Source organism: Thermobia domestica, chromosome 4 (genome assembly GCF_964235325.1).
Source record: "Thermobia domestica chromosome 4, izTheDome1.hap1.1, whole genome shotgun sequence".
NCBI lineage: Eukaryota > Metazoa > Arthropoda > Insecta > Zygentoma > Lepismatidae > Thermobia > Thermobia domestica.
The window spans coordinates 259,552,612-259,578,915 of NC_137457.1; the positions used below are offsets into that span (position 1 = coordinate 259,552,612).

Sequence of the window (26,304 nt, forward strand, 5' to 3'; positions counted from 1 at the left end):
TTGTTGTAGAGAAGCGAAACAAAGTCTGCTTTATCAGTTTAAAGCAAAATTTGCAAAAAAGCCCAAAATTTTCCAAGCAAAAAAGCGAAGCAGAAAAAACGAGTTTTTTTTCAAAAAACCCGGTTTTTTTCCGAGCCCTTACATCTCTATCCTTAATTACCTCATGACAAAGCAGGATTAAGAACAAACATTTTCTGGCCGTCCAAGAGTCGAACACTTTGTCACCACGCAAATAAATAAATAAATAACAAATATTATGAATAATTATATTATTTATTTGACAAAGAATGTAAATATTTCTGTTACCTTTTTACAATGTAAGCAAGACTTGACGACATTCCGTACAGGTTATACAAATATATACTACTGTTTGTGCATTACTGTTTGTGCATCATATAGATGATCTCTTAAATGTCCCATACCCACGTAGGTGCTGGCAAGGCGTACTGATCCGTGGAATAAATAGGACATTGTTTATATTCGCATGGATTTTCATACCATGCATAGAACAACGTAGTTGCAGCTGGACAAGAAGAAATATCCACGGTGACTGAATTCGTTGTGTATGAAGAGATGGATATGTTTTCATCGTACCCGTAGTTACACATTACCTATAAAGTAATCAAAAATAATTTATTTCCAGCTGATAATGCATTTCTTAACATAATTAAATACATGTGTATTTCTAAATTCTTGGAAAAACCTCAATACTAATTCACAGTAATTGTCTAGGAAGAGCAACTCACAATGATTGAGTTGAAATTCTCATATAAAGATAATCTATATAAACAAGATTGATGTAATTATAAATATATTTTTTATAAACAAGACTGAAGTCATCTTAAAGATAATCGATATAAACCAGAATGAAGCAATCGCAAAAGTAATCTACATAAATAAAATCGAAGTAAAAATGAAGATGGTTTATATATTGAACGGATGGATGCAAGAACTAAGCAGATCCATTTTTTATTTTATTTTATTTTACTTTACTTTATTTTATTTTTTTATTTTATTTTATTTTTTTGCGAATGGTTTTCACATGTTTTACTAGGAAAAGATCACTCTACATTGTGTGTGGATCTGATGATTGTGTTTTGTGTTATAATACAAAAGTTAGAACAAGAAACAGACAGCTCTGGAAAATTTTCTAAAAGTGGACTTACCTGGTTCTTGCATCCAACCCTTCAGTTGAAGTAATCACAACTGTCAGTAACCTATGATAGCATCAAACAATAATGAACATCTGTTCGCAAATTTTGTTATGAGAGCGCAATTCTGACCATGGATGATTGTTTATCATTTAACTTTAGTTGTACTGAATTCTCTTCAGAGCTAGGAATACCCGTCCCGGGAGTATATTTCTGTTCGTGCTCAACATGGGTTACGAGCACTTTCGTAATACTACTTTCAGGTCCGTGTATCGAAAATCCTTCCCGTCGGAGAAGAAGGAAAGAAATGTTCTGTGATTATCACTGCCATAGTCCGAGACAATTAACCCGCTTAAAAATCATTTGAATACAAATGGAATACGACATTTGCATCCAAGGATAATGCAAAAATATCTTTCATTTTATTTTACTATGGAAAGTCTCACAGAAAGACAGCAAGATCTTTAACCCCGAATATATACAAAACCATATACCCCGAAAAATGTATTATGATGAAAGTTGTACATTGTATGTAATCTATCTAACGATACCACTTTTGTTGCTTAACAAGTTGACTGCCCTCGGATAGGAAGACCTCCAAAGGTATTTTCAATCTATGATTTATTGAGGCCAGTTGGTTACTTAATTATTTCATAATCCTCTGATCCTTGTGTACTTGTAGGCGAGGCCAAAATACAAACAGAGGATTGTCTGAGGCTTCAATATTTTTCTTGTTCGTGTTAAAAAGTATGAAGTGAAACTCATATTAGGGTGTCAAGGCTTCAGTGAGTTGTTGAGGTGAAACTCAAAACTGAACATCGTGGATCGCAGTAGAAGATACATATTTTTGGATCTCGTGACAGTCATCGTATTAAAAATTTCCATAGATCTTTACATAAGAGACAAAGCTAGTCCTATTTCATTCTATTTGTATCTCTATCACTTTTCATTCCTATCATTTCATGTGCGTCCTTTCACTTATTACTATTATTCTGCTTACAGTTGTGTTAGTCATTTTTATTTAATTTTTCTAGTGTAATTCTATTGAATTGAAATGCACTATTTTGTTCAATGTTTACTATAATTAAATTTAACTTAATATCATTTTTGTCTAGAAAAGAAACCAGAACCAGTTGGGCTAAATTAAGAAACACTAAATGAAACTTACAGCAAATCCTTTGTTATTGAGAACTTTGATGTTTTGGTCGAAACGAAGAACCACTGAATTGCCTTGCTTCTGGACACTTGTCACCTGAAAGATGAGTTGTGGTAATTTTATTTATATTCTTTTTCTCTTTTTTCATAATAATCGTGTAAAAATACCTAAATTCATGTAAAGATACTTAAATGGTAAGTTACAGACACCCGATAAATCTCGTTACTATGATAGCACAAATAATGATAAGTATTTTGGAGAGTACTAACGGTGCACTAACATTTGACATTTGTCCAACCTCTGTGGGAGAATTAGTGTAAAATTGGAAAATGTAAAGTTAGCTTCACTCAAGTTAATCAGTAATATCTCCTAACACATGATAGCACTAACGTTAGTATTCGGTGCAGTAATAATGCAGTAATCATTTATAAAGTTTGAAGAATTTTCGAAATGTAGGTTTGACTAACTTTAGATAAATATAGTTTCATGAAATATCACTTTAAAGAAAATGCATGATTAGTGATTGGTAAACTAACAAAGTGGTAAAAAAAATTCGATTCTTTATTACTGCATCTTTGCGTATTGTAAGTATTGACGATAAGTAAACCGGTGCCAATACAATAGCTTCTCACTCTCTAGTTCACTGCTAGTTCTAGATCTTTATGTGGCGCCACTATCGAAATTTTGGGGAAGATTTGTCTTCTACAGGTGTTTTTCACATGCTCGAAGTCAACATTCGTTCACTCTATTGCTGGATATTATGAGGGAGGATAAATATATCAATGTTTTTTTAATAGATTATTTATTTGTTTGTGGAAGTCAAAGCTTGCATATTAAATTTCATGAATTTCCCTACCAACACAAGCTCTGAAATTTTCTACAGATATGTAAATCTGATGTAAAACGTAAATGCAAATTTATACTACCATCTTTTTAGTAAAACAAACACACCATCAAACTTCTGGATAGATTCCATATATCATTTTAAGAAATGATTAACTAGTATTAGTTTTGTAAAGTGTCCTTAGAAACTAATATATGAAAGTTCACTTATAAAATGAAGTAGTTGTATTTATAGAAGTAAAAAATTGATTGCATTATATTGAATATAAACAAAAGGGTAAGTAGTAATAGTAAATAAGTAAGGTCTAAGAACAAAGTCCCTATTACATGCACTAAGGAGAAGAAAATGTTTCTTCGTGTGGTAAAGTGAAGAAATAGGGGTTTGACTAATGCATTGGGCGTGATGTAATGTTTAGCTATATGATGATTTTATTACTGATCCTGAGAGGCTTTGTCTTCGGACAGGTAATAAGCACATAATATGAAACATGATACTTCAAGAGTATAATGAATTATAAGGGCCGCTTGAATGTTAAGTGTTCTAGGTCCAAACAATAAGAAAATGTACTAATAATTTCATTCACCTCTACACATGTACTTTTTGTAAGAGATCTTTCAAAAGTTGCAAATCTTTACACTGTAATTTGCATATTTATTATTTTACGCAACGCAACATAAATACGAATTGTTCGTAAGATATTGAACCTTAAATTTCACTCCTTGGAAATTTTCAATTGTGGAGTTACTTAGCTAACATTCATGAAAAGTTCAGCTCTCAACGTTGCGAAGAGCACCGAGTGCGTGTAGTTTTAGATCCATTTCTTCATTATACTTAAAAAAAAAAGTCATTTTTAGAACATTTGATAAAAGCATTGATTTCAAAGATGCTTTTTAAAATTATTTCTATTTAAGTTATCTTCAGAGTTTTAAAAGTATGAACTATTGGGACTTCGTCATGTCAACATCTCGAAACCAGTATATTAGATAACATATTGTATACATTGATGACTTATCTACGTTCTTTATGTTGGCTATACGTTTTGTATGTGTAAACCTAAATTGTCGATTTTTACGCATTGACCCACGTCACAGTTTTAAATCTGGCTTAACACTCTGTATAGTGAATTCTATACATGCCACATAATTTAATTCTGTACTTTAAGGCTGTCCAAAGTACGTAATAAGAAATAACATAATGTACTTAATCGGCTTTTCTGTTAATAACATAATGTGTATGTATATCTTCTTACCTGAGGACCACGCGTTGGATAACTTTTGCCATATACTAGAGTCAATCCTGCCCAAGATAAACGGTCTGCAACAGTCTGTTTATCTCTTGGATGGATTCTGAAAGAAAGAAGCAAACATATGTGTTATTTCAACGACTAAATTACGATACATTCGGATATATTGTAGTTGTAAATGGCTGAGATCCTATTATTTTATTCCAAATATATTAGAAGGTTCGTAGTAATGCTGTATTGTTTCTTTATATATTTAAAATAATATTTTAAGTTATGAATATCAAGAGCTTTTGTTTTGCAACAAAAATTCTACTTGGTTAGTAAAATAATAAAATGTGGTATACAATCTATGATTTCTTAAAAGATATATACTTTATCTTGGAAATCTAATTAAGGAAGAAGTAATTGTTAATCTACGTAAGCTTTGTTGGATCTTTTGAATTACTTCTTGATAATAGTTCAGTTTAGAACTTTGTCGGAATTTGTGTAAAAAATGTGTAAAGTCTCAGAAGAAATAAAGGATCTAATACCATAGATTTCTACAAAATGATCATTTACACTTTTAATTGGGGCCGTAACAAAACGTTTTGTTCACATTAATACTGAAAACCTCAGCAAAAGGTAACTAAACATCACTACCTTGTTTTAGATCTTTCATTCACACTGACAACTTTAGTGATCCGAAATACATTATCACCATTTTATCCAATTTACAAGTGGATTTCTGTATTTTTGATTTTGAACACGTTCCAAGAGTATCTCTTCTCATTGCTCCAGACGCTATCCTGTGTGATTTTGGTTTCAGTGATCTCATATTCGATTCCCAGTGGGAGTTACTTGAACTCATTACAATGATTCAGATCCCACTTCAACCCGTAAGTTTCGTCCCACCTAGACTTGCTGTTAGCACAAACGTAAATACAAAACAATCAATCAATGAATCTGGTGGGAGTGATCTTGGATTTGATTCCCCCTATGGGTTTCTAATTTTCTGAGCTAACCTAGCATTGTAAAGTCGTTAAAGAATTGATCAAGAAAGTTAGAAATGATAGCGTTCAGAGTCATTGTGCTGCCCACGCACCACTTAATTGCAAGTGTGCCATTTGGCTAACCACAAAATTTCGTGAGCTATGCCGCCAGTTGCATAGTTCAATCTTAATCGAGTCGTAGTTGTGCTTTCGCAGGAATTTAATGAATTCGTCTCATATATATGACTTGGTCTACCCTTAGTGAAGCAGTAGTTTCCGTTCGAGGAAATTTAATGATTTTGCCTCGTATTTATGGCTTAGTTCACTCTTAGTCGAGTAGTAGTTTGCTTTCGCGAAAACTTGATTGAACTTTCCTCATATATACAGGGTGCTTCATTTATATTGATAAGCCTTTGTAACTTTCAAACTAATAAGTACCAAACGCTCAAATTTCGTATCATGCAAATATCGGCAAGGGGACATTTTCTGAGATACATTGTAGTACCACCAGGTTAAACAGTGTTTCCAACCCAGCACAAAGTTATATCCTTTCAAATAGCACTACATCAAGTTATTACTTATTTCAAACCTACATCTAAAACGAAAATTCACAATTTCATACTTGTTATGCAGTATTGCAAGCCACTGACGCTATAGTATCACAATCGTCGAAAATCAGGCAAATTTAGGAAGGTTCTTCAAAAGTAATAATACAAATGACAGGACGAGACAAGCACATCCAAAGAACCTTAGTGTCAGATACCATGGTCATACCAATATGACATATTTCAAAGAAGTAGAAACAAAATTACAAGAAATGACAATTTGATTCTTTTAAAAAAAGACTCCATTTCAAAAATGTGTTTAGATAAGAATCACATCCAATTACGTAGGTGTTTTCCAACTGACATAACATCATAGTGCCGTTTACAGCAATTTGATAGTTCAAATCATTCCGGAGATATGAAAAGAATGGTTAAATTTACCTAGGTAATATATTGCTTCAAATGATGTATTTATGGAAACTTTTTAAATCGCTTTTTGATTTACTTTCCTTCTATAATACTGAACAGTATTCCGTATTACGAATGCACCAACAATACATTTTGGTAGGTGTAATTACAACAAGTTCTCGAAATTATATAACTTTAAGCTGTGTTTACTATAAGTAGCAAGCTTTACTAGTATTTATCATACCTCCAGAACAGCTTGAGGTATCAAGTTACTGTAAACGGCATTATGATCCTCACATCTATTAAAAACCATATTGGATTTCGATATAAAAGCTTTCGAAGAAAGTCAAAACTTTAATCCCTTGTATCTTTGTTTCTGTTCATTCGAAAACCGTCATATCATGATCATAGAATTATACACTAAAGTAGTTGGGTGCATATCACCTCCTCCATTTTACTTGTGTTATTACTGCTATAGATGCTACCAAAATTTGGGTGTTTGAGATATTGCTGCGTCCTTAGTTTGCAACTCTGAATAATAAATATGATATGTTTTTGTTTATCATACAAATTCGAAATATCGAATAATCTGAAAAATAGTGCTATTTGAAAAAAAAATGTTGACTTGGAGACAAAGTTAATCTAGTGGTATCACTTAATATGTCAAATATATTTCTCTGCCGATATTTGCATGGTGCTGAATTTCAACGTTGATTCTCTATTAATTTAAAATTTACAAGGGCGTACGTATGAAGATAAATGATCCACCCTCTATATGACTATGTTCCAATTTTACTATAAATTTAATACTTACGGTCCATTAGGAGAGTTGTCATCTGGAAGATCAAATGCGGCAGCCATGAAAGCTTCTGGCATCAATGGATTTGGAGCATAGCCATAGCCAGCTGTTTGGTACCATCGGAGATAAGACCAACCATCCCAGCTAATTGGGTTATGATTGAATGGAGCCAACTATAAAAAATATATTGAATAACACAGGTAAGAAAGATATTTTTAATGCTTGTATCAACAACGTAAATTCCGAAGAAATAAAAATTCTGTTTTTTAAAAATTTAGTACCTACAGATATCGAAAGAAAATGTAGTGGAAGTCAGTTTTCATAGAATCTTTGACACGAATTTCAATTCACCCTCGTACAATGTAAAGTCATTTTGAAAAAGCAAGGCACTTTTAAGCGGATATGAAGAATATAACACAATTGGATTGTGTTGGGTTCGGTTCCGGTTCGGGGCAGGCATTCTTATGACCGGTAGTGCTCGTGTCTTGTTCGGTACGCCTGTATTATGATTTCACTAAGTATAATTATTTTATTTAGACACTGAGAGTTTCCATTTGTAATGAATTTGAATGATGGAACGGAGTATAAGATTCTTTTTTGTGCAGTAGTGGTTAGAGATTGTGGGATGAATTGCACATAGTCATTAATTAAGATGGGTTCGATCCAAGTCAGTTTATGCGCGTACCCACGCTCAGTGACACGCCCGATACACATCCGAACAATTTCTACACCAACCAAATATTCTTACCGTTCCAGTAGTGGTTTGCGTGAGAAACTGGTATGGAGCAACTGAAACATAATACATGTATGATATTGATTTACTTAAACACAAGTATTATACATACAGCATACATACTTACTTCAACGTTTTAGTTAGATACCTCTGTAAGTTTTATATTTTAGGATTTTCTTTTGTCATTACCACATTGAATACAAGCCCATGAATTTTATTGGAGAATTAAAAAAAATAAAAAAAGGATTTTGAAAACTTGAATTTGAATTTTAAACTATAACGACGAAGCCGGCAAATTACTTAACAAATCACCAATTCACACACGCACTTGGGTTTTGGAGATTTTGAAAAAAAAGGGGGGGTCAATAGATGTATTGGAGGGCAGTTCTTTAGAATCTTCTTCCCATTTTTCTTCGAAGGGATGTCCTGTTTCCAATTCAATTTCTATTTTCATTATTCAGCTGTGTAGTTGGCATTGTACTTACTTATGTTTCCACTGATTAACAATCTATAAAATAAATTGATCTCTTGTTTTACCTACGTATCTTTATCATAAACACGAGTGAAACTCAACATTAAACTTGTTATTTAGGTCTGGACAACAACGCTGTCACAAAACTGAAAAGGTGTGCTCGTACTTAGTTTGAGCTGAGTCGAAGCATTTTGTATTATTTTCGTAGAACTTCACTGTAACTTGCGTGAATAATAAAATAACATAACTTCTGCAGTTCACTCTTACTTATATTGATGCGATTTCACAAAGGATTGTTAAATTAACTTAAGATTTTGATGCTGTGCCATGTACCTCTTCTCTTCATTACGGCATCCATTTTCGCACACACCGTTCCCGCCTTCTTACTCTAGCGTCGGTTAGCTTACTCCAATCACACCAAAGAATTATTTAAAAAAAATATCCATAAGCAGTATTGTTTACAAAAAATATTGATCATGGGTGTTAAATAATCTTGCCATTAACATATTATACTTAAAATACTGAAATCAATAAAAACATCTTAGGATGGCTTTTGAAACTGTGGTACTATTTTTCGGAACATCACCATATCACATCCTTTTTGTTCGGTCAACCGGAAATACAAGTTACTGCTCACAGCACTGCCAACTTATAAAAAAGGATAAAACTAACACAAAGTTTGCGTCGACGTATAATCCATGCAGCCTCATTCCAATTCAGCCAAGAAAAACTGGGAAAATTTAAAATGGAATGGGAGTGAGGGGGGCCACACGCTCACAGATGGCGTGCGATAGGGACGATGATCTTCTTCGAAGATTATCAGAATCCTGGAATTTTGGGTTTCCTCTTCTTAAATTTATTTTTCCGGTTATTATTCCTCTTCTTTCTTCCGTTATTAATGTTTGATTCATTACGGTTCACTAACACTTTACACAAACGTAGATGGGTTTTTATTTTATGGGCTATATACTTTAAATGGGCTCTCCTTTCGTATGTGTAAATATAAGATTACATTTATTTTCATAATACAATATTTCAATATAAGTGGAGTAATATTGATTATCTATTACATTTTCATTTTATATTATATCCTATTCATATTTTATTTATTAACATCAAATCAATATATTTCTTACACTATTACTTAAATCAAAATTTTCATTTTTTTTTTGTAAGTATCTGACTCATATTACTACACCTCACACTAAATATAATTATCATACTGAACACATAAAATTTTCAATATTTTGAGAAAAATGACACATGAAATGCAAAAATAACCTTTTCATCAATATATGCTTCCTTATAACTAATTCTCAAAATAACTCCTAATAATGTAATATTTCCATTCTTCAAACCTTTAAAATACAACATTTAAACAGCACTATTAATTAGTTAATTAACTTCAAACACAATGCAATAATACAGTAACACGAATATATGAAATGAAATCTTTCATTCGTAAAGGAATTTTTAAAACATATTACATATTAAAAACTTTATTTCACACAGTATTGAGTAATATACGTTTTGTCGAGATTTAATAAAATTTATCAGTGCCTTAAAGATTCACAGCTAAATTTTTACAACGTAATAATTCAGTTATGACTCTCTCTGATCACTCGACGGGATCTGCCAGGCTAAATTTCGAAGAAACCTACCCACAATGAATTATTTGTCTTACCACCCCGAGATGAGGCCGAATTAAAGAATACAAGGTTAAAAACTTAAAATAATAAAGAATGGGATTTACTAAAATAGCTTACTCCGAGCGTTAAAAACATGTTACATTACCCAATACACATAAAGGGGGGGGGAACCTCATCTCCATGACTTGGCATATTTCTTTGCTGGTTTTTCCATTGCTTTGGAAAAGAAATATCAACGGCCATCTGGAAGTCGCATAGCGGGTCACAGATGCCTGCATATACCATATGAAACGACTTTTTTTTTTTTTTTACATTCCTTGTACTTGCTCATTTAATGCCACATAAGGATTCTGTAGATTTATTAACGCAAATTCCAATACATCAGATGAGCATAAATTTTTACAGTACAGAAAGTTCAAATACTTATCAATATCTAGCAATTTCTCTAAAATTTTATGTATTCGTTGGTTATTACTTCTCGATTGAACACTTTGAGATAAACATACTGGTGTTGTAGTTAATGCATTGCAAAGAACAGCTTCAACACTGCTTCCTAGATCTGAATTTTTAAATTCGCTTGAAATTACATCATGGTATTTCTCAGAACTATGTTTTACTGCAAGATTTAACCAGATTTTACGAGTTTGTTTCGTAGGTTTCCACACCTTAAGTCTATCCACTGAATGTGAACCAATTGATTTACCAGTTAAAGGATCTAACAATTCGAACACCTTTTCTGAATTGGAGGGTTTGTTAACACAAAGATAGGGTCCTTTGAACACATTGAAAAATTTGGCGATTTTCTTGTCTGTTGCGGAACTTAAGTTTGTCTGTTTCAAAAAAACCAAATCATTCACCTGTATTTTGTGTTTACTCTCCTGTTGTAAGTTATACCTTTCATTTCGCTTTCGGATCACTTCTTTTCTTTTAAAATCTGCCATTACCAATTTATTGTCCCAACTTTCATTGTCGTTTTCGTTCGTATCATTCGTAAATATGCCAAAATGTTCGAAGATAGGTTTTTCAGCCTGTATGTTCAAATGTAAACTGGCTGGACTCGCGCCAAGACTGCTAGATATAGAATAGTTCAGCAACACAACGACTTGTGGTATAAATTTCTCCCAAGAACCATGATCATCTTTACAAAATAGTCTGAACAACCTGTTCGTGTCCCGATGGATTCTCTCCACTGCGTTCGACGCCGGATGGTAAGGCGTTGAATAAAATATCTTAACACCATATTCTTCCATTTTCTGTTTGAAGTTTTTAGAGATAAAACAACTACCATTGTCCGCCAATATAGCTGAAGGTATTCCTAAGTGCACAAAGTACAATGTCTCCAAACATTTGACTACACACTTCGTAGTAGCGTTCCGGATCGGATAAAGAACAAGGTAGCGAGTAAAGACGTCCAGAACTGAAAGTATAAATTTACACTTTGAGGGAGATGGCACAAGAGGTCCGATAATGTCAATCGAAATTAATCTCCTGGGGCCTTTCACCTGTATGGTTTCTAAAGGTCTCGCCGGGGGTCGAGTATCGACTTTAGTTCGTTTACACTCGATACAATCGTTAATATAGTTCATCACGTCTCGCCGCATAGATTTCCAATAACAGATCTCGCTGATGAAGCTTACTGTTCTTTCGCACCCGAAATGTCCACGGTTATTATGCATTTCTTCAATTACCAGATTTACTAAAGATGGTGGGATGCAAATTCTCCAACTATTGGGAAAGTGAAAGTTCTTATACAACAATATACCATTTTCTAGTTTGTAGAATTTTTCTACATTTCTGTTTTGCATCTTACTGTAGGGATCGTTTGGGTTCTCTAGAAATTTGATAATTTTATTATACTCAGGGTGTTCCTTTTGTTTTTCAGTTAACTCTCCTGGTGTGAGATTTCTGAAGAATGATGGAAGTACTTCTAAATTGTTTATGTCCAAAATTTCACTAGGAGGAGCTAAAACTATCCTGGACAATGCATCACTAGCCACATTTTCACTACCTGAAATGTGCGTTATTTCTAAATCAAATCCCTGTAGTTCAAGACTCCACCGAGCCAAACGAGAGTTCCAATGGCGAATTTTATTCAAAAACACTAATGAGTTATGGTCTGTGTAAATTTTCACGTGATGGCCATATAATAAATGTCCCCATTTACGTACGGCTGTAACGATTGCATACGCCTCTAATTCCGTGATAGTGAAATTTCGCTGTGCACTATTCAAAGTCTTACTGTAAAAACCAAGTATGTGTTTTTCACCGTTAACTTCTTGAAATAATATACTTCCCACTGCTACCAAGGAACTGTCTGTCACTAAACAAAAATCGTGATCTAACAGCGGATGATTTAACAGCACTTCTTCAGCTAACGATGCTTTTAACTGTGCAAAACTTTGCTCACATTCGTCAGTCCAAACCCATTTTTTATTCTTTTTCAGAAGTTCAAACAATGGATTGGCTAAATGAGCGAAATGATGCACAAATATAGAACACCACTCGAACAAACCTAACACTCGCTTAAGTTCCTTTACATTTTTCGGACGAGGCAATGTTCGAATTGTTTCTACATACGACGGATCCTTTTTCACGCCTTCAGGTGTGACTACGAAACCAAGGAATTGAAAACTCGTATTACAAAATGAAGATTTCTTTAAATTTACAGTCATATTGGCTTCTTCTAATTTTGTAAACAACAAATTTAAAATTTCTAACTGTTCATCGAAAGAAAATGTTGGTACAGAAATGTCATCGATGTACGTAACTAATTTATCAAACAATGCATGACCTAAGACAACCAAAAGACAAGCCATTAATCCTACACCTCCATTTGCATATCCAAAAGGGATAGATGTAAATCTATACATTTTGCCATTCCACGAGAAGGCTGTATAATCTCTACAATTTTCAGAAATTGGAACTTGTGTGTAACTTCCTACTAAATCAATATTTGATACGTACTTAGCACCCTGAAACTTTAACAACAAATCATCAATTTTATTTACCTTTAATTGTTTTATTTTTACATGCTTGTTCAAGACAGTTAAATCGACTACTACTCGCATTTTACTAGTGTTTTTCTTTGGCACGCAAAAGATTGGGTGAGAATGAATTGATACGCAAGATTCTATTACGCCACATTGTAACCACTCATCGATTTGCGAATCAATATGTTCTTTGAATTTATATGGTAATGTATACTGCCTTTTAACCAAAGGTTGATCAGTGTCTACCTCAATTTCATATTCAAATTTGGTACAACGCCCGGGAATATTTTTAAAAATTTTCCTATGTTTCAACAACAATTTGAACAATTTCTCTTTCTCAAAATCAGACAATTGTGCTTCCATAACCCTTTCCCGTATTTCTGAAATTGGAACAAATTCACTTTCAATTTTACTATCAAATGTATTACAAACTGCAGCTCTATCTAATGATTTACAATGCGATTTTTCGATCTCACAGTCTATTTCTGAAATTTGCTGTGAATAGTAATCAAACAAAAATTTATCTTCGCTAGCAACTTCTAGATTTAACACTTTCATTTCTTTTTCATTACTACAAGAATTACGAATTTTATTATAAGCTTGATCAGAAAGAACAACATGATTAATCCATTCTTTTTCTAATTTTTGTTTTTCACTTACCAAATTATTTACTATGGGACACTCTACATTTACCTTTCCAATTTCAAATAAAATTTCTGATTCATCATCGCTGTCGCTAGTAACATTCATTTTAATATCAATACCAATTTGAGATACAAAATTTACCTTTTTCTGTACATCGCTTTTAGTCAGAATCTTTGTAACTTTCATGTTGTCAGCTTGGCCACCTAGCATAGGTACGTTAACAATTTCTCCTTCTTTTTCAACCGTAATAGAATTATCACCAAAATCTATCTTTGCCTTGGATTGTGTGAGAAAATTTCTACCCAATAAGCATTCAGTATTCAAATCAGAGACAACTAGCACACGTACGTCAAAACTAACTTTCCCTATTTCAATACACAATATTGTTTCACCTTGCACCTGTTTCTTTTTCTTACCTGAAAAATCCACCAACAAAATATGTGGAGCTGGTCGCAAGTGAGGGTGTGATATGATTGACGCTATACGTTTCCATGTCTCTAACGACAAAATACTAACCGAAGCTCCAGAGTCACACAAGGCTACTACCGGTTGATTTAAAATATGTACTTTTATTTCAGCTGACCTAGCTTGGCTATTAAATTTCTGTTCTTCATCACTACTTTCAGATGAATCAGTGTCCCAGCTTACAACATTCACTACATTTTTTCCAATTACAACAAGCTCGCATTGCGAATCATTGAGTGCATTTTGACTTTCAGTACCAAACTTACCATTTACATTACCAACTCTGCCAACCGCACTCGCGTTGGAGAGCAACTTTAGTTTAAATGTTGATCTTTGTTTTGTGGAAACATAACTCTTGGGCTATAATATGGAAATTGTGGTGTAGATTGAGTATATGTAGACATTGGCTGTGTTTGGTTCATACCTTCATCATGGTTACTATTTACAAAGCTCACTCTTTCGTTTTGATTTGAATTTTCATACTCGTGATCATCTTCGTAATTACTATGATTATTACCCTGACTTTCATTGCGATCATTATTCCTTCTATGATTATTCTTACCTTTGTTCCAATGGAACTTTTTCTTGTTCGGAGTTCCTTTTTTTCTGGGTCCGTCAAATTTACCTTTACCTGAGTTTTTGTGGTTTTTATTACCATAATTTCCCCTTTTATTAAAATTCTCGTAATTCCGTTGCACTTCGTCTACCTGATTGACACGTACAGTTCTACCATGAAAGTTGTTTCTATCGTTAGTATTTCTGCTGTCATAATACAGTGCTTCAAGATTTTGTATGGCTGTTAAAAATGAACTGAAATCTAAGTTTGGGAACAACGCTAATTGTCGTCGGTAAGAAATAGGGATTAACTGTTTAATTGTATTTACAATAAAAGTATCCGGTATATTAGGTGACAAACCACGTAAGTAGTAGAAAATGGATCGATCTGGAACAGACCTGGCTCAGATCTGGCTCAACCTAGGACAACTCACAAGCCACTGAGAAAATGACCACCTTGCACCGTGAGCCCACGGCCTTTTACGACCTCCATTTTAGGGGGTGAACTCATTCCCTTTTATGAGCCCTTATTTTAATATAGCAGAAATTACGAACACATAGAAGAGAAGATAACACATAACACTACGTAACACACAGCAGAACAGATATCAGATAAGAATATGAAACATAGAAGGGGTGTATTCATTCTCTTTTACGACCTCCATTTTAGGGGTGAACTCATTCCCTTTTTTCAACCCTTATTTTAACATAGGAGATAACACATAAGATTACGAACGCATAAAAGAGAAGATAACACATAAGAGTACGTAACACACATCAGAACAGATAATACATAGCACAGCTAATAAAAGAACATGGCATATTTTCCAACCCCTATTTTAACATGACAGTGAATACGAAACATAGTGAAGATTAGATAACACATAAGAGTACATAACACAACAAGGGTGTATTCGTTCTCTTTTATGAGCATATTTTTCAACCCCTATTTCAACATGACAGAGACTACGAAACATAGCAGAGGTGAACACACAGCAGATACATAAGACTTGTTCCACCCTTCCAACCCTATTTGAACCCATCATTTTAAGGGGGTGAACTCGTTCTCTTTTACGACCTCCATTTTAGAGGGTGTACTCGTTCCCTTTTATGAGCATATTTTCCAACCCTTATTTTAACATAACATTATTTTCTTTTACGGGGGTAGCAAGACCCCCAACCCTCCTCCTTTCTCATCCAGGGCTTGGGACCGGCAATGGCGGAGTTTAAAAAAATAACATCATCATCATACTCTCATAAATGAATGAAGCATAATATCATTAGCATCAATAGTAGTGAGTGAGAATTTGTTTAAAAAATCCTGCATCGAATAACCAGATGCACGACATGCTAAATATAGGAAACAGTAATGTCCACAAAATTGAGATAAATCACCTTGAATACGTCTATTATTCCATGTATAATACAGACAGTTTCGTTTTAAAAACCTTATATGATGTTGTATATAGGGAGGTATACCATAGCTATCGAAATACTCTCCCACACACATATTAGATATATAAACAGCAACCCAATGTTCACCAGGCTTATCACTAGAATCAGTGTTTATAATTATAGCGGCTGGAAATGTATGAATAAACAAAGGTAACTCATCAGCAGCATACACACCAATAAAATGATCTTTAGGCAAATTTTGTTGTAATGCTTCATAAAGCTCAATTGTATTTAACATTTTCTTTCTTTAATTAATATATATTTTTCTCTGAAAATCAATTTCTAATTCTGAAGAGAATTCACCATAAATAATTGTTGTTACAGGAGATGGCAGTGCTTCTTTAAAATGAACCTCTAAACGTACACTTCCTTGCCGTTGTGGACTAGTATGAAATGCAGCACTTGCGCTTGAATCAGGAGTTAAATCAAACACCAGTAGAGTATAACCATTAGGATATTCAGCACGTGAAATATCATTACCTTGATTAGAATAATAAATACCTGAACCTGTAAATAACGTAGAATATGCTTGTACATATAGATTATTATCAAAATCCGTTTGTAATGGTTTGAAGGGGACTGGATTTCCATCAACATACAATGTAAAAAATGACATACTAAAATGTTGAAAATTGAATGGATTTGTTTGATAATTACCATTAAAAGCAGTATTAGTAACAAAACCAATAATAATACGTTTAGGCACTAGGCCTGAAAATAGATCTGGAAGTGTACTATCCATAATTCCTTGTGGCAGAGTTTCTGTCTTCACCTGCACTTTTGTTATAGGATATTTTACTCTAAATTTAGGATTTTGTAATACTTTATTTTGTGCTATTTTAACTGCTGGTGATACATCAACCTTTTTCACAAGCAATGTTGCATCTGTAATTACAACTTTTCCATCAGCATCTGCGTCGCCCATTAGACAAAATGTAGGTTTAGCTGGAATTAGTTTAATACGCAATTGTACACCATTCAGTAAAAATTTCTCCTGATTGAAAATATCAGCATGAATATAACCCAATAATTCAAATGACTGACTTAAAGTAGTGAGAAGAAAACGTTGTTTAAATCCTACATTACTATCGGCCACACTGTCCATATGCCCTGCAGTATCTTTAAACCACATTGATGTTTGAAGATGCGTTGATTTAGCTTCAGCATTATAATTTAGTAGTTTTTCAATATACGATCGATATGGATATGTATGTGAAGAGTAGGAAATAAGTTGATTATTTAAATATACTTGCAATTCACTGAACATTGCATTGAGAAAATCATTTACAGGGCCGATTTTCTTATCGGCAGAAGTTAAATTAGAACCATCTGATTTAGTAATTTTACCTTTAACATATAACATTGTGTGCGGTAAGTCAATATAGTCATCCCCATGACCGGGGACTACAAATTCTATTGGTGCATTATCAGCTAATGAAGCCACAGGTTTATATGGAACTATTTTATTACCTATAATACTGGTTTGAGTGGGTAAACCAGCAAATAAATCTAATTCTGATTTCATACACTCACACTGCATTTTTGTCTTTTTTCTCTTTTCTTACTATTATATTCACACATGGTAAAATTTACAATACCGTATTACGTCTACGAAAATGTAATTTTACACATACACTACCATATTGGAAAGGAAGTGGATTACCTGTACTATCTCTTAAATCAATAATAATTTGATCAAATTGTTTACGTTGCACAGTGACATAATGAGGATTATCAAAAATATGTACATTATTAATACCATGCTCTGTAATATTTGTATTTATAATACGTAACAATGGAGCTACGGTGTCACCCACCATTTGTGGTTCTACAATATCACTGTAAATATACATAAGTGTAGGTAGCGCTTTTTGTAAATCAGGTGGATAACGAGCATGATGAACAACTGCAATATCTTCTTGTTGAATATGATCAAAACCTAGTATTCTGGCTAGTTCAGGAGATAGGCGTACTTCTATATGCTTCTCTTGATCTTTTATTACTCTATTAACCTCAATTCGTTTCACTGATGCTTTGACTTTTAATTGTAAATTTAATATATCACTTTTATGATTAATTTGAGATAGAATATCATCGACATTATAATAGTGTCCTGGTAAGATTTGAGTTATGTTCCAGCTTTCTGTATTCATGAGACGATAATAAATATTATTAGTATATTTGGAAACATTCTGAAATGAACTTGTATAATGCACTTCAACAACAGCTGTTTCCCACACTCCTTTCTCCAGTACAATAGGTTGATATAATTTAGTAGTATAACAAGCAAGAGTATTTTGAGGAAAATATTTCATAGAACTATTGCTAGGAAGTGTGAGATAAAAACTATCACTTTGCTCCATAATTAATCAATCAAAGATATCTTTGGATCTTTTTATCCGTTTCACACCAGCACCACCACTAAAATGAACGTTCTTTCTTTTTCTTCTTCCAGATCCTTCCAACACCTGATTTAATTTATTTTGAGCTTTGTTTTTTAAATTTGTTTTGGCTTCTTGCCATCGATCTTGTAAAGACTCTTCAATAGGTCTATTATTATCTAGTACATCTCCTGCTATATTAATTCCTGTACGTATCAATTCATTACCAACAGTTTTTGCACCTTGTTTTAATAAAGGAAATACAGTACGAAATAAACCTCCTAGAAAACTACCAATGCCATAACCTTCTTGATATGGTGCACCTCTATACACGTTATAATCACTTCCTGCTTGGTGTATGTAGTAATTGAGATAGGGCTCATTCATCTTTCTTTCTTTCTTTCTATATACTTAAAAATATCAATAGATAACAATAGATTATTATTATTATTATTGCTTATAAGTACACCATTTGCGTTTACGGGGTGGAGGACCATCTTCTTCTTCGTCTTCTTCGTCTTCTTCTGTTAGTTTTCTAATATAATCTATTCGTTGAGGATTACCAATGTACTCTAAAGGTATATTGGCTTTTGCTAATAATGTAGCAAAAGGTTTCCAGCCAGCAACTGAAATATTTTTCTTACGACATCTAACAAAATCGGATATCAAATCCACTATATTTGCACCTGGAATTAATTTATTATTAATATTCACATTTCCATTATCGTCCCATTGAATATTTGGATTTTGTTTCAATTTACGTAATAAAGGTCTCGCTTTACGTTTACAAATTTCAGGGAGAGTAGATATTATTTCATCATCATCCTCCTCATCCTCGTCCCCTTGTTCTTCCTCGGTAGTAGTAGTGGTAGTTGCTGTTGTTGTAACTGCTGCCGGTTTTTGAATTATATTTAAATATTTTTGTAAGACTTCTCTATATTTTGTCCATTTATCTTCTACATTTAAACTTTTATTATTTAAAATTTCTTTCATTTCATCATCAAGATTAAATATCGTTTGATAATGATGTAATTTTTCTGGCGTGATTAAAATAAGTTTTTGTGCGTTTTGCATAATTATTTAATTAAACTAGATAGTATACCTCCAATAATAGGTGCAAGCAAAGCAGTAAGAAAACCACCTTTTTGTATAATTATTCGTTTTTTCTTCTGTTTTAATGACGGACCTTTTTTCACCAAATATCTCAGTTCCTTTTTATATTTTTTTAGCTTATTTATCTCTGTTTTATTTAATGGAACATTTCCCTGTAATACGTTATAGGAACATTCACAAATAGAGCGAATTAAATCAGGATCTGCATTTTGTAAAATTGCCTTACGTGCTTTCGGTTTTGACTTTGCTAAAAGTTTTAACAAAAGTGCATTTTCCTTACTAATCATTTTTACGGCTATTAAAGCACAAATAGTTGTTAGAATATAAACCATATTACAATTATTATTTTTTTACAGGTACATAAACATAATTAAAAGAATCTGTTGGAAAGATATTTGTTCGAACTCGCTGCTCATCAGGAGTATTTTGTTTTAAATCAAAAAGTAAATAACCATGAGCAATTCGAGTTGCATCTTGATATGCTTCTTGAATAAATTTTGTATTACCTGGATACAATTGTCGTGCGAGATAATTAATTTGAGCTTGGTCTCTAGGATTTTTAAAACAAACAATATAATGACAATTTAACGAAATATCCCGCATTCCTTTTTGTTGATGGAAAATATTCTGTGTGATAAATATTACACTTATATTTCTATGATGGCTACCCTTAGTAAATATATCTACAATCCTATGGTCACACTCACGCATTAAATCATCAATAATGACAAGATGTGGACCCTCATGTGCTTGAAATTCATTATTTTGAGGTAAACCTTCTTTAAACGTACAGTTTGAAAGAGTATCATACAATGGTTGCCATTCACCATAACACCATACAATATTTTTAAATAACTTACTATAATGGTCAAGAAATGTTTTAACAAAATATGATTTTCCACAACCTGTGGGACCTGCTACCATACATGTAAAAGGAATTTTCCATTCCATTTCTATTACAGATATTGTGACGACATGCTTCACCTATAAATTCTTGACTTCTCTTTTTTTACAATATAGTATGTTTTAAATCAATCCAAGAATTTTCACTTTTTGGCAGACCTAACCATTTCACATAGGCCTTATTATTTTTCTTTCGCAACACTTTTTCAATTAAATATGTGTTTGGAAATTTCGTTAATTGTAATTCGTGTCCGTAAAATCTTCCTTCAATAGGTTTATTATTTGAGTCTACTAAGTGATATGTCGGAGGATTAGTGAAGAAAACTTTAGCAATTCGAAAAATTTCTGTACTCCAATTGCGTGTAAAACCTCTATCAAAACCAGGACGCTTAAGTTTACTAATTCTTACATATTCACCTATCTTAAATTTACTTTTTCTTTTTAGCACAGAAAACTTTTTGCAATAGATGTTTGTCAATAGATGTTTTTCATTTTCTTTTTTAACAGCGTCGATAGGTTTCATTTTAATAGTGGAATGAATAGTATTATTATATTTATGTAGTAATTCCGGCAGAATGCCAATCCATTTATAATTTCCCTGCAGTGTAAATTGTCTCCACATTATGTTACGTAACGATCTATTAAATCTTTCAATAATACTTGCTTTCACATCACTGTACGTGGAATAATGTTTAATGTTATTTTGGTTCATCGCCTTCTGAAACTCTGAATTATAAAATTCTCGACCCCTGTCAGTTTGTAAAAATTTAGGGCTTTTGTTTGCTTTTCTCAGTACTGTTATAAATGCTTGTGTAATTTCTTTCCCAGTTTTATTTTTCACAGGAATAGCCCAAGCATATTTAGAGAATGTATCTATCACAGTTAATAAATATTTGAAATTTCGATTAATTTTTGCTAGACCTTTCAATTTTCCACTGTTCATTTCAACTAAATCAGCTTGCCATAAATCATGAATCCCTTTCGTTATAACAGGTATTCGAGGATAGTTTCGTCTTGCACTTTTATGTAGTTCTGCAACTATTTGTTCTCGAACTGATTGTGACATTTTTTTAATACTAATATATCCAAAAAAAAAAATTATATCGTATTTACAATATACAAATCGTACATTTTACATCTTTATTATTATTATACCCCCAAGGAACAGTGTGTATATTACAATTTAAAATTTTTCTTTTGTCATCATACGGATCTAATGCTAATTTTCTTACCTGATTTGTTGTTAAATTATGGTATTTACTTTTAATTTCAAATTGTGTTTTATAGATCGTTTCGTTTTTAAATATACATGATTTATAATCGTCAAACGTAATTTGTTCTTTAACTATATTTTTCTTGATCCCTTTACATTTTTTCAATTCTTTATTTTCACCAGTTTTTATAGCATAATTTTTTGCTCGTAACCCAACATATTCAATCATAGGAACTCCACCTAATTCGTCTTTCATTTTACCCAAAACGTGTTTATTTTTTATGCTATATAAAGAATTATTTTCAGGATAATTTGAGGTGTCAAAATACTCATTCATATCTTTTATATCGTTATAAATATTGTTAGTTTTAATTTGGTAAATGAAAGAGTCAGTATCCATATATGCAATTCTAATTTTATCTCCATATCGCGGTTTGATTATATTATAATGGAATTCATACATTGCTAATTTTGATAATTCTAAAACTGTCGCTCCTACGTAAATTGGTTTATTAAGGGTTACCGATTTTTTTTACCATATGAAACAATGCCAAATTATCAGCCAATTTTACCCAATTTTCAAACTGATTTTGCGCTACTAATTTTTTACACTTTTTTTCATTGTTAATTAATTTTATATCAATTCGTTTTCGTACATTCACCATTGTCTTTCCGTACACAGAATTATTTAATAACTTATAGAAATCTTTTTCAAATTCAATTGTAGCATGTGCACGGCGTTGAGTATTTTCTTGAATATAAGATGCAAGCCATTTAGATTGACGAAACCATAATATTTTATGTACTTTTACCAATATTAAACCTTGTTTTAGATAAAATTGTAATACTCTATAATGCAAAATATAATTCGATTTCGGTTTAAGTGTCAATAGTAATTTTGAATATTTACCATTCGGTGGAACTTCATTAGTTGGAGCACACGGAAAATCAGAATGGTATTCGTGTAAATCAGTTGGATATTCTAAATCCACTTCTAGAAAAAATTCCCATTCACTATCCGTGGGCCAATTGATAATTTTATGTTTGTCTTGCCAGTTGTCAATTTTATCCTCCCACCGAAAACCACCATATGGTAAATAGTCAATCATTGATAGTCCGTACAGATTGTTCATGTCAATATACAGTAAATAAGATTTTTCTTTTTCCGCATCAAAATCATGTACGTAAGGATTATTAGCTTTGGCATACCTTAACACAGCTTGAGTAATACCTCCGCGAATCGATTTTTCTACAAACATATACATATTGATATCTGATAAAAGTTCAAGTTCAATTTTTGTTCTATATAACATGGCTTGCCATGCCAACCCAGGTGCAGTAAAACAATTAATCGGATCAATACAAAAAGCATTTAAACATGTCTTTCTAAAATTCTCCAACACATCTGCTGTGAGAAGTACATCACATTTTAAATATAGATCGTGGTAGTCCCCTAAATTTTCACATTTAAACACACGCCAAATCAGTTTTGCATATTGATAATCAGTCTCGGAAATTTGTGTTCCATTCAATTTGCTACTAAACGCCTCTCTTCCAGGAAATTCAGTTTCTTTAAATGTATCTAAATTTGTTATGTATTCATAAAAATAAATTCCCTTACGGAGAATTAAAGGAAACTTTTCATCGGAAAAATATTGCTTTGTGTAGACAAATTGCTCAGGTTTTAATTTTGACACCAAATTTTCGAGACTATACGGCAGGAATTTAAATAAGTCTACAAAACGTAACTCGATAGGTCTACCATTAAAATTAAAGTGCTTAGAGAATGTTATGTATTTCTCAGTGCTTTCAGCAATTACAAAAATATTTCCCGGGGTGCAACCTAATTCTTTCACAAATAAATGTGCATCATACCCAGACAAATTATGGAAGAAGACAGGGATAAAATTACTTTGACGCTTAATTTGTAAATTACACTTGTTGCACACCGTGGCAATAAATTGACCAGTTAAATGGTTATGATGTTTAACTTTTCTATTGTCACTCGTATATTTACTATCACAAACTGAGCATTCAGTGGATAGGTTAAACTCCTGTAACTGAGAACTAGTTAATGGTATTAATGGTTTTTCTTGATCTAATATGTTTATGATTTTTCTTAATTCATTCTCCATAGCAGACATAAACTTCATCGATACATTTTCTCCCCGATAAATAACTAAATCTGATTTCATATAGTTGTTACTCCAACATACAATATAACCAAAACTGCATGGTATATGTTGGTGGATTTCTACTGTATGAGATCCACTTTGTTTATTTATAGGTTTTAATAAACTTTCCATATCTGCAATTATTATCACATCATTCTGTAATAACAATTTCAATTTTCGAAATTTTAAAACTTCTCCTTGTTTCGGCATGTTAATTTTGGTTGGAGTGTGTTCTTTACATAATTTGTCATGTTCATCTAATTTTGATTTGTTATAAAAAGATATTAAACATCGTCTACAAATAAATGTTTGATGAGTACCTAACTGATGTCTGACTAAACCATTTAAATTTGTAATTAAACAATAATGAGAGTTTAAATATAATAAATCAATATGTTTACCTACAGCTGTGTTTTCGCTTATATGTAATGGGAAAATAGTTTCATGATCATAGTTAATGCCATATATATTAATGGAAATTTGTTCTTTAGGAAATATGGAATTATACATATGTTCAAATTTGCTTATGTGTGCTATTTCGACTGGAAATTTTTCAAATAACGGTAATAAAGTATTACTATATTGTATGTAATTATTCACACGATGTGGATTATCTTTTGTGGGATGCAATGCAGCTAGAATACTATACATAAAACTTCTATTATCGTTATTTTGAATATTTAAAACACATTTTGTGGATAAAATCCATTGAGGCAATTTTATATGACTCTTCAATAACGCATTGATATTTTTTATTAGACAATAATGAGAGTTTAAATATAATAAATCAATATGTTTAAATACACCTGCATTTTCGCTTATATGTAATGGGAAAATAGTTTCATGATCATAGTTAATGCCATATATATTAATGGAAATTTGTTCTTTAGGAAATATGGAATTATACATATGTTCAAATTTGCTTATGTGTGCTACTTCGACGGGAAATTGTATATTGATTTTTTCAAATAATGGTAATAAAGTATTACTATATTGTATGTAATTATTCACACGATTTGAATTATCTTTTGCGGGATGCAACGCAGCTAGAATACTATACATAAAACTTCTATTATCGTTATTTTGAATATTTAAAACACATTTTGTGGATAAAATCCATTGAGGCAATTTTATATGACTCTTCAATAACGCATTGATATTTTTTATTAGACAATAATGAGAGTTTAAATATAATAAATCAATATGTTTAAATACACCTGCATTTTCGCTTATATGTAATGGGAAAATAGTTTCATGATCATAGTTAATGCCATATATATTAATGGAAATTTTTTGCTTAGGAAATATGGAATTATACATATGTTCAAATTTGCTTATGTGTGCTACTTCGACGGGAAATTGTATATTGATTTTTTCAAATAATGGTAATAAAGTATTACTATATTGTATGTAATTATTCACACGATTTGGATTTTCTTTTACTGGATATAAAGCAGCTAGAATACTATACATAAAACTTCTATTATCATTATTTTGAATATTTATAACACATTTTTTGGATAAAATCCATTGAGGCAATTTTACATAAGTTTTCTCTTTATGACTCTTCAATAACGCATTGATATTTTTTATTAGACAATAATGACTGTTGGAATTTTCTTCACAATACAGTAAATCAATATGTTTAAATACACCTGCATTTTCGCTTATATGTAATGGGAAAATAGTTTCATTATCATAGTTAATGCCATATATATTAATGGAAATTTGTTCCTTAGGAAATATGGAATTATACATATGTTCAAATTTGCTTATGTGTTCTACTTCGACTGGAAATTTTATATTGGTTTTTTCAAATAATGGTAATAAAGTATTACTATATTGTTTGTAATTATTCACACGATTTGGTTGTTCTTTTACTGGATGCAACGCAGCTAGAATGCAGTACATAAAACATCTATTATCATTATTTTGAATATTTATAACACATTTTTTGGATAAAATCCATTGAGGTAATTTTATAAAAGAAGAAGCGGAAAGCGGATCATATTTACTGATTTTAATTTCTAAGTGATGGTTTGGTTCAGAACATAAAGACCACCCTGATTTCTTAATAGCCCTATTTTCTTGTTCAACTAAAATTTTATTAAATAATTTTTCTATTATAGAATTCACATCTGTACTCGGTAAAATAATTTCGTTACCACTATTTACAAAGAATCTACATGTTTCTAAATCTACTGGTTTTACAAAAGTTGTACCCAAAGAAAAATTTACTTTAAACGATGTCTTAGTTTGTTCTTGTTGTAATATATCTAAACAGTCTTTTATTTTATTATTTAAAAAACATCCACTATCCTCATTTAAATCAGTATCACATTTTAAAATAAATTTTTTTAAATTATTATTAAATAGAGTATCAGAATTGATAGTATTTGATTTAACCTTTTTTGTTGCCATTTTTTTTTTTAAACTAACTCT

General features: G+C 31.9%; 1 protein-coding gene across 1 annotated transcript in view; it reads right to left on the reverse strand.

Annotated features, from left to right (window-relative positions):
- Positions 1-254: 254 nt before the first annotated feature.
- LOC145683490 (sialate O-acetylesterase-like) overlaps positions 255-26,304 on the reverse strand; it is a 54,501-nt gene continuing 28,451 nt past the window's right edge. The window contains exons 10-13 of the mRNA XM_081754829.1: positions 7,130-7,287; positions 4,401-4,497; positions 2,320-2,403; positions 255-611 (exon numbers count right to left, since the gene is read on the reverse strand). Coding sequence (XP_081610955.1) covers positions 408-611; positions 2,320-2,403; positions 4,401-4,497; positions 7,130-7,287 — 543 coding nt within the window. The 3' untranslated portion in view covers positions 255-407. The remainder of the gene's footprint in view (positions 612-2,319; positions 2,404-4,400; positions 4,498-7,129; positions 7,288-26,304) is intronic.